Source organism: Juglans regia, chromosome 11 (assembly GCF_001411555.2).
Source record: "Juglans regia cultivar Chandler chromosome 11, Walnut 2.0, whole genome shotgun sequence".
NCBI lineage: Eukaryota > Viridiplantae > Streptophyta > Magnoliopsida > Fagales > Juglandaceae > Juglans > Juglans regia.
In genome coordinates this window covers 17,865,173-17,876,332 of record NC_049911.1, presented here as the reverse complement: position 1 = coordinate 17,876,332, position 11,160 = coordinate 17,865,173, and the positions used below count along the sequence as shown (strand labels likewise).

Sequence of the window (11,160 nt, the reverse complement as noted above, 5' to 3'; positions counted from 1 at the left end):
CCACAACAGCATTAAATCAATTAAAATAACTCAAACTGAAGCTCAAAGGCTCAAGTTAACCAAATGAGATGGGTCCTTCATACCTATTACCGAACCTTAGACATAGACCAAGTAGAAAGACATATGAACCAAACTCCCGACCATATTATAAAAAAATTGGCATGATCCCAAAGGAAGGAAAAAAAAAAAACACTTTCTACGCACGAATAAATCACCATAAAGTCAAAGGGCAACAAACTATATGAATACATTACATTTCCTCAATTCAAACCTGGGATTGATTGTTACTTGAAACCAAAGTTACCCCAAATTTCTTATCTACCAAAAAACATTTGAGCTCAAGAAAATGTTTTACTGTATAACAAACACAAGCTACCACATATATGTAAATGATTCTCCATGCATTTTCTCCCAAAATGATCTACAAAACCCAACTACGAGTTAAAATCATTACGAAAAAAAAAGTACTCTCAATTCCCATGTACCATAACCCCACATAATAATCATAGCATACAATTAACTAAGCACATCACATAATTTATTTTCACGAGTTCATAACAAGTAGCCATCATCATAGAGATCATCACCATCATCATCGTTAAGGCAGACAATATACATTCCAAACACACTAAAGTGCAAGCCAATCGCTTACTTAACTTTAAGAGATCAAAGAAAAGAAAAACCCCAACCGAAAAAAGACAGCGATAGGAACATTGCGGACATGACGTAACGATTGGCTAATCATTCTTTCACTTCTTCAAGCTGCCGCGGATACCAGGACGGGGCTTGGAGGTGTCAGCGGCAACGGTGGCGTGGCGATTGACGAGCTTGGACTCGTCGAAGGCGACCTTCGGGTGCTTGGCGTCGTGGTGGATCTGCATAGACTTGATGTCCGGCGCCGTCACCTTGCAGTGCGGGCACTCGAGCTTGGCGTGCCCGCCCTTTTCCACGCCGGAACGATCAGCAAGCCCGGCCTTCCCACCGCCCCGGTTCGTCGTTGCCGCGTCGACCTTCGACGCGATCTCCTTCGCCGTGTGCTTCTTCGGCTTAGCCTTTCCCGTCATCGTCAGAATCTAAACCGACGGCTCAGAGAGAGAGGAGGAAGAAATGGACGGCTAGGAGTGGTTGTTTGAGAAAACCCTAGTGGGAAGGAGAAAGGGACGGAAAAGGCTTGCTTGGTGGAGGCGTGTGAGATTATCTCTCAATATCACACAAATAAAGACATATATATATTGGCATCTGTGTTTGGTAGATGAGTTCTCTACTCCCTTTTTTTTTATTATTATTATTATTTATTTATCATGTAAATAATTTTTTTTTTATTATACATCATTTAAAATACATATATATTTTTTTAAATATCTTAGAAATATTGTTAAACTAATTTTTTCATATTTTGATATTATTTTAAATTTTTTATTTGACTTATATATATATATATATTTACGTGTATAAGACTGAATTATTTTATAAATAAATTACAAATATAAAAATATATATAGATATTATAAATTTATTGATTGAAATGAAATATTTAAAAAGAATAAAAAAATAATACTTAAATGATATAGAGAAAAAATAAATAAACTGATAGATGACATATTGTAAAAGTTAATATGTAAAATAAAAAAAGTAAATTTTGATGATGTATTTTAAATAATAGGATAAAGAATCTATTAAGAGTACTCTAGCATTCTACAACCGTTGTACATTTATTTTAAATTAAGTATATTATTAAAAATTTAATGTTTTATATAAATATTATATTTATTCACTTTATCAAAAGAAATGTACAAAGTTTATACACTCTAGTAAGATCCCAAGTAAAATGAGTCTAATGTATCACAAGTTTAAGGTTACGTTTGGATGTTAAATTGAGTTGAATTAAGTTAAGTTGAAATGATAAAATATTATTTTTTAATATTATTATTATTTTGAGATTTGAAAAAATTGAATTGTTTATTATATTTTGTATTGAGTTTTGAAAAATTTGTAATGATAAGTTGAAATGAGTTGAAGTAACCAAACTCACTTATTTATTTCAATGGATCCAAATAATAAAAAGTATTGGTTGATCAAGAATTATTTGTTTAGTTTTTATTTAAATACAATTCTAGTTTTTTATTGAGTTGCTTTTATGTTTGTTTATACATAGTTGATTAAATAATGAGTGAGTTTAAACTTATGTACGAGTTATTTGAATTTTAACAAAATAAATTATTTATATTCTATCTTATAATTTTGCTTATCAATTTTGAAAAATAAATTTTGAGTTTTTATAAATTTCTATATATAGTTATTATATACATATATCAATGAACACGAGGGTTCATTCAACATGTACAATATAATAGAATATAACTCCCTCTTATTTTTTTTAATATTTAAAATATTCTCATTATTAAATTAAAAATAATCATATAAAATAATAAATACGAAAAATTATATAGGTTTATATGAACTTATATGAGTTGAGTTTAACTTTATACAAATATTATTTAATAATCCATCATAATTTTATCCTCATAAGTTGTTCATTTAATAAATGAATTGACTTTCAAAAAATAAAAAATAAACGAATTTAGTCAAGCTGATCTTGAGACCATATCGAGTAGTATTATTTATTTACATCTACAATTACTTTTGTGGCTCTACACAAGGTCGCTCTCCTAATATTGTTTAAAATTTTATGAAAAGATTTTATAAAAATAATTTTGTAAATTGATATAATTTTTATTATAAAATAAATATGACGTATTAAATTAAATCATATCAATTTATAAATTTACTTTTATTATATCTCTTTATAAATCTAACACTTTCCCTAATCAAATCTATTTAGTAGAGTCTATGAGCTTTAATCCATGCATCTATACTTTTTATTAAAAATTAAAATTAATTCGATAAATTCAAGGCCTTTGCCATGCTCAGGTAAATATCCGTATTTGCCATTTAATCAAGTTTAGAGAAAAAGAAATATTCCCACAAAAAAAAAAAAAAAATCCTTCATAAGCCTACGTGGAGAAGAGGAGATCTATCGTTTCCTATTGGTGCTAGGATAGAGACCTTGACCTTATCGCCCAAGGTAGATGGAAGGGGATCTCATCTTCCCAATGAACCCTCGCCAAGTCTAGGATTATATTTGGGAAGCGAGATATGGTATAATAAATATTGTTATTATTATAATTAGTATAATTAGTTATTATTATAATTATATTATAGTATAATATATAAATTAGAATATATAATATAAAAAAATTAATTAATATTTAAATATTAAATATATGTTTGACCCCTCCCCTTAATTTTTTTCTTTATATCTCATTTCAAAATTTATTATAATTTCTTTCTTAAATATCACTTAAACATAAAACATATTTCAATTTCAAATATTCAACTTTTTCATCAAAATATTACAACATTTTCAAATTTCGAAACAAAACATCAAAAATAATACAAATTTTAAAATAAAAATAATATTAAAAAATCATAATCAAATAATTTTTTAACTTTATAATATTTTTATTCATTTTCACTCTCTCATTTTTCAAAACTCAATACAAATATTTAATATCTTATCTCAAACTATTTCACTATCCACATAACTCTCATCTCTTCTCATTACACAAACATGCCTCACGTATACCAACATAATATACTAATTTGAGTAAAAATTGATCTTTAATTATTAAAAAAAATTATACATTATAGTAAATTTTATGAAACTTCGATTGTAAATTTAACTAATCCTTTATATTATGAAGGATGATCACATATTAAGGAGAGGAGCATGGGAGTGAGGGCCCTCCATGCATGTGGTTATGAACTTATGCGTCCATGGGATCCATGCGATTTCCTTTTTCTTTCCTATTTTTCATCTTAGGTTTACGTATTCTGTCATCCTTTTCACATTTTTTGGGATTGACATGAACGAATTTCGATCTAAAATTGATAGAAGTATGGGTGATAAACGGTCCGGTCAGACCAAACGGACCGATCGGACCAGACCGAGAGTTAGACCGGTCCGGTCCACATTTTCGAAGATCAAAAAGTTTCGATCCGGTCCACGGTCCAGAGTTTTTTCAGACCAGACCAGACCGATCGGATTGAATGAAAAATTAAAAAAAAATATATTTTTTATATATAATATTTGTATAATTAGCAATATAAATTTTTAAATATAATATTAATACTTGTTAATATTCTATAAATTAACAATATTTTATATATATTTTTTCATCTAACCTATCACTATTAACAATATAAAATTTTAAATATGTTATTAACACTTGTTAATATTCTATGAATTAACTAATATATAATATCAATTAGTAATTATATAGTAATTATATAAATTAATAATATAATTTTTATCTAATTTATTATCATTGACCATATAAAATATTTTTTTATTGAGTTTGTTACATAATCCACATTAATAAGTCACTCAATTTAATTTAGTATTTTAAATAATTTTTTTTTATTAATTATTTAAAAAAATAGAAAAAAATTAGGCCGGTCCCTTTGGGTGTTCGGTCCGATCTGGTCCGAAAAAATGATGGACCGAAAATATTCAGTTCATCGCCAGACCGGACCGAACCAGACCATTTGCAGCCCTAGATAAAAGTGAAGGAGTTAATATTGATCTAATCCAAATTAGGAGCTCAAGACCCATCATCCATAAATAATAGCTACGCAAAGGAGTCGTGTAACTTAACAAAGACCCTATATATCCTTATTATTAGGGAGGGATAAACCTCATTATGAATATGGATAACGTGGTGATTAAATAATTCCGATACATCAGGGATAAGTTTTCTAATGGCTAAGTGTTATGCAAAGTCAATTAATTTATGGTACTCATCCAATATTCTCATTACCTATATATTGGGTCAATAGGTATCTTTTAAATTTCGGATTTAGCATTTTTAAATTATTATCTCTAATTTATTGCTGACTTAAGTATCATATGGGTTACAGGCGCACCGTGCCGTCCACTTAACGATTTGCAGATTAACAATTGCGACCGGTTATGTGACACATCATTTACAAGAAGACTTGAAGATGTTCTCTATTTCAAAATCGAGCTAAGCTTGGATGTCATATTTACCAAAAATCAAGAGATTTTAATTTATATTCTAAATTTAGGAATCGTATAATATATATATATATATATATATATATATATATATATATATGTTTTTAAAAGAGTTTAGTTTCCCTCTGTCGTGACTATAATAATATCATTATTTATTGAAATGAATCCATCATCAGAGGCATAGATGGCATCATTGATATTTTTTAATTAAAAATATAATAATTAAATATTAAAATAATAGTTAAATTTTATATTATTTTAAAAAAATAATATTTATAGTTGTGAAATATACAAATGTCTTGTAATGATTTATTATAAGTGGGTTTGTTATATTTATTATAGAAATTATTTGTACGAATTCCAATAAATATGTGGGTTTGTTATATTTATTGTAGAAATGATTTATAAAAGATCGGTGTAAAATTTATCTATTTAAATTTCATTCCTAACATCAAGGACTGGTTTGGATTCAAATATGAGATGGGATGGTTTTAGATGAAGGATTAAAATTGAAAACAATATTGTTAAAATATCAATTTTTAATATTATTATTATTTTAAGATTTCAAAAAATTGAATTGAGATTTGAAAAATTTATTATATTTTGTGTAAAAATTTAAAAAAATTATAATGATGAGATGAGATGAGATTAAACAATTTCTGAATCTAAACGGATTTAAATTACTGTCCATAATCCTATGTACTAAAAGTGACATTGTCTTAGGCCTAGTTTGCTTTCAAGATTAAAACCTAAAATTTTGAAAATCTCTTATCTCATTATTATAATTTTTTTTAAATTTTTACATAAAATAAAATAAACAATTTAACTTTTTTAAAATTTCAAAAAATATATATATATATATATAAAATATTCTAATAATATTTTTTTTAATTTTAATTTCAACTCATTTACCTCTAAAAATAAAGACTTAGGGTGAGTTTAGATGTTGAAGTGAGTTGAGTTGAGTTGAGTTGAGATGATAAAATATTATTAGAATATTATTTTTTAATATTATTATTATTTTAGGATTTAAAAAAATTGAATTGTTTATTATATTTTATGTTAAAATTTGAAAAAATTGTAATGATGAGTTGAAATGAATTGAAAGTAGTTAATGATCCAAACGAAACCTTAGTAGCGACATATTGCCAATTGTATTTGAAATTTGACAGCTCAACAATAAAACAAAACAATGTCACGTCAACTAAAAATAAAATTTAAAAGATCACCCTTTCCCATGCACCAAGTGGTGTGGTGGATAATATCTTTCGCTCTAACTCCACCTAATTTATATTGAAAAGTTATATTGATCATTTTTATATTATATGTGACGTTTTCAGATTTTGCTTATGATTGGATAGACATTTGAAATATCGAATCATATAATACAAGGTTATTTATCCCGTTTATGACATATAAGATGTAATGTTCCTAACATGTATCTAGCATTATGTAATATTCACAGTGGATAATTATTTTCTTTTTAGCAATACTATGCACCAAACTTATAATATCCCAAATTATTAAAACATAAACCATGCATACTTAAAACATCTATGATTACAGCACGGGTATTAGAAGACTGTAATCTCAAAACAACGGACACCTGGCTCCATAATTACATTGTCAAAATATACTATTGGGCTAGTTCGTTGAGTAACTCGCGTAACTCGACGAACGATGCCGGAATACTATCCAAAGACCTAACTATGGAGGCTGCAAGTTTCGTGTTGCGTCTACGGCGTCTCGTTAGCCTCCTCCAGTCTGCTAGTGTTTGCTTCCTGCTCTGATCCTGACACATCGCCTACCATTAAGAGGGAATGGTAGTTGGGACTACCACGATGAGATTTGATTACAAATCTCAGCAAGTTAACAGGAAACTTCCACACAAGTTAATGATGCATGCATGACAGTAAAAACATGAATGCATAATCAAAGTCACAAGTAAGCATAACATAACTTGACATACAACATGACATAAATGACATAACATAAACTGAAACTGAAACTGAAACTTAGCTTGACATGACATGACATGTACGTGAACTTAAAACATAACATGGACTAGCAACATAACATGAATGTGAACTTGAAACATAACATGGACTTCAAATATAACATGGACTTGAAACATAGCATGAACGTGAACATACATTGTGGCGCCCTCGACCCCCACGTGTTATTTTTGTAGAGTTCGTGACACCGGGATGATGACCACACGGATCACGCACCCCAACGATAGTGTCAAGAGTGTGTACATCATGCAATAAGTGTAGAAAATAATATTCGCAGCAGAGAAATAAAAGGTCTTTCTTTATTAAGTACTAGAATTGTTCAAAAACAGAAAAATAACTTTACAAGGATTTAAACAGTCATCCGACAGATAAATTAAAAACATGAAATAACTTAAGGGAAACAAATCCCATAATGCTGAACAGTCTCTCAGCAACTCAAACCTCCTGCAGAGCTGATCCCTCTGGTTCATACTCGGGCTCTACGTCAGACTCTACGGCACCATAAAACGGAATCGTAGGGTAAAACAACACAATGAGATTATGACATATTAGCAATTAATTAACTAAAATAACATCCAAGAGATATATAAAAATAACATGTGTCCCCATACGGACATAATCCACATAAAACAACACCATATGTTCTTTTTACCAAAAATACCCTTTTTAACCACTCTCGCCAAAAAACCTATTTTTGGTCCAAACATAACTAGGGTTGCAATGGTCCAGTCCGGCGATAGACTGAATATTTTTAGTCCATCATTTTTTTGGACTGGACCAGACCAAACGCCCAAAGGGACCGGACCGGACCGATAGCTATTGGTCCGGTCCGGTCCGGTCCGCCGTAATTTTTGTTTTTTTAAATAATTAATAAAAATAAAATACTAAATTAAATTAAGTAACTTATTAATGTGGATTATGTAACAAATTCAATAAAAAAATATTTTATATGGTCAATAATAATAAATTAGATGAACATTATATTATTAATTTATATAATTACTATATAATTAACTAATTGATATTATATATTAGTTAATTAATAGATTATTAACAAGTGTTAATAACATATTTAAAATTTTATATTGTTAATAGTAATAGGTTAGATGAAGATATATAAAAAATATTATTAATTTATAGAATATTAACAAGTATTAATAATATATTTAAAAATTTATATTGTTAATTGTACAATTATTATATATAAAATATATATTTTTTTTTTCATTCGGTCCGGTCCGGTTCGGTCTGGAAAAATCCTGGACCGTGGATCGGACCGAAAAGTTTCAGTCCTCTAAAACGTGGACCGGACCGGACCGGTCTAAGTCTCGGTTCGGTCCGGTCTGGACCGAAACGATCGGTCCAATCGGACAGTTTATCACCCCTAATCATAACCATTAATTAATAAGCATGCACCACGGTCTCCCCTATAGACCGTCCGCACAACCTGGCTCTCATCGTCACATTACGGGTAACGTCCGTGCAGGAAATTTCGTAACAAGCGACGCCCAGTTCCGCGCCCAGCGCGTACATGGCCAAACATCCTCTAACCTCGCCAGCCAAAAGGTCACGGAATCGGTACGAGAGCGTTACCATCTCGTCCGTTCTCGTCGTCGCCCTGCTACAACTTAGGGGACGTCACGACAGTCTATTACACTCCCGAGTGACCGGATGAGCTCCACCGAGATAATGCCCCATCTCGGTTTGGGGTCGTGAAACACACGCACCAACAACAATCTCATTTATAAACAGAACAACGTGACATCATAACACAATTTATTAAAGAAGATAAAAATACATTTCAACAATTTATTGGAATACACAATTAAATAACTCATTTACAACTTCTCAATAAATACAAAAATATAACTTCACAGCTATACGCGTAATCCCGTCCTCCAATCCAGCCCAAGGCCCAACACCAAATCCAACCATAAACATAACCCAACATTTTAACGGCCCCATATCCAACACGCCAACAGTTACAGTTTACAACAATATAATTAAAACTGGAAAATTACATACATGAAAAGGGAACAAATCTGGAAGATAAAGCGGAAGGGAGTGTTGACAAAAGTGGCAGCGGCACACGGCTGAGCAGTGCCCAAAAATTTGAGTTTTATTACACGGCAACAACCAACAAACCGATTGAATTTTTCCACAATTTTAGAACAAAACCAAGCACGACAACAACTTCACAACTCTCAGACTCACAAACAAAAAATTACAGAACAATCACTCAAAATACAAGGAGATGAAAAGCTTAAGAGAGAGATATAGAATGAGGAACTCGGAACCCCAAAACTTGAGGAACCCGTGGCCTATTTATAGGCCAAATGTGGCGGTGGAAGGTGCCCGTGTGTCACATGGGTAGAAGAAGAGAAAAAGGGCAGCAAGTCGTGGAGGAGAAGAAGCATATCGTGCAAACGCGTGGCGCGGCGGCAAGAACAGCACACACGGAACCCGTGCTCAACGCCACCAACAAGCTTGCGGAAGAAAGAGGTGGTGGCCGTGGGGAGCGGCATGCACGACAGCAAGCTATGGATCCTCCACCGAACGATACCGAGAGTTCATGCAAGAAGGAGGTGGAAGAAGGAGGTGGAAATGGAAGGGGTGACTCACGGCAGCTACTGGCTGGAACAAGAAGAAACCAGAAGAAGAAAATAGTAGAAGAAAGAAGAAGAAGAAGGAAGAAGTCGTGCGGCGTAGGAAGAAGAAAATAAAACCCTAAGGGGCAATCCTCCAAACGGCATCGTTCCAGATTGTGGGAGGGGTTGGGTTCAAACCGCACTGGCAGGGCTTGCTTGGCGTACGGGTTGGGTCCAATTTGCATACGGGCTGGCTTAACAAAACACACACCCATGGCCCACAACCAGTAACACATAAACACAAGCCCAAAAAAATAAAATAAAACACCACAAATAAAATAATTAAAATAACACACTTAAAGTAAAATAAAATTAGCAAAAATAAAATACCATGAGTAAAATAACACAAACAACATAATTAAAATAACACATTAATTAAAATAACATGGAATTAAAAACATATGCAAAATTTAGAGATCTCACAACCTCCCCCACTTAAAAGAAATTTCGTCCTCGAAATTAGCAAGTTCTTCATTGATTCCAAAAACAGATACAACACAAAGCTCAAAACAAGTTTGAGAAAACAAACTTTCCAAACTACCCAAACAAGTAAAGGTAGAACTTTCTCATATCTGTCTCTCTCTCCCATGAATAATCTTGAGCCAAAGGATCTCCCCAAGATACCATAACTAAAGGTATAGTCTAGGATCTCAATTGTTGCTCCTTTCTGTCCAAGATCTGAGTTGGAACAACTTCATATGTGAGATCCGGCCGGAGTCGAATGCTTCCGGGGTCAACGAAACGTGGCTCTTGTTCTCCAAAGGTCTTCTTCAATGACGACACGTGGAAAACATCATGAATCTCTCCAAAATATTCTGGTAAGGCAATACGGTAAACAACAAGTCCAACCTTATCTAGAATTTGAAAAGGGCCAACATATCTCGGGCTAAGTTTCCCCTTTTTACCAAAACGCTTAACGCCTTTTATTGGAGAAACTTTGAGATAAACCCAATCACCTTCCTTAAATAATAGATCTCTTCTCCTCATGTCCGAATAACTTTTTTGACGACCCTATGCAACTGCCATCTTGTCTCTTATAACTTGAACCTGATTTCTCATCTCCTGAATAATTTCTGGTCCAAGTAGGTTTCCTTTGCCAACTTCATCCCAAAATAAGGGAGATCTGCACTTCCTCCCATAAAAAGCTTCATAAGGGGTCATTTGAATAGTCGCTTGAAAACTGTTATTTTAAGCAAACTCTATAAGCGACAGATGATTTTCCCAACTTCCCTTAAAATCCAAAACACATGCTCGCAATATTTCCTCAAGGGTCTGAATAGTGCGTTCTGATTGGCCGTCAGTTTGAGAATGATAAGCAGTGTTGAATTTCAACTTGGTGCCCAAAGCTATTTGCAAACTCTTCTAGAAGTGAGATGTGAATCGTGGGTCCCTATCTGAC

The 11,160-nt window shown here is 31.9% G+C and overlaps 2 protein-coding genes across 2 annotated transcripts; both read right to left on the bottom strand.

Moving 5' to 3' along the window:
- Nucleotides 1–482: 482 nt before the first annotated feature.
- LOC108984438 (protein METHYLENE BLUE SENSITIVITY 1-like) lies at nt 483–1,213 on the bottom strand. The gene has a single exon (XM_018956436.2). It carries the CDS (start codon nt 1,062–1,064, stop codon nt 750–752), a length of 315 nt encoding a protein of 104 aa, XP_018811981.1. The 5' UTR covers nt 1,065–1,213; the 3' UTR covers nt 483–749.
- Nucleotides 1,214–10,403: 9,190 nt separating this feature from the next.
- Nucleotides 10,404–10,748, bottom strand: LOC108982489. The gene has a single exon (XM_018953917.1). The coding sequence runs from the start codon at nt 10,746–10,748 to the stop codon at nt 10,404–10,406; it is 345 nt and encodes a 114-aa protein (XP_018809462.1).
- Nucleotides 10,749–11,160: the final 412 nt, after the last annotated feature.

Coding starts and splice junctions, on each gene's coding strand:
- LOC108984438 (XM_018956436.2), bottom strand. CDS start 1,064: ATGACGGGAAAGGCTAAGCCGAAGAAGCACACGGCGAAGGAGATCGCG.
- LOC108982489 (XM_018953917.1), bottom strand. CDS start 10,748: ATGAGGAGAAGAGATCTATTATTTAAGGAAGGTGATTGGGTTTATCTC.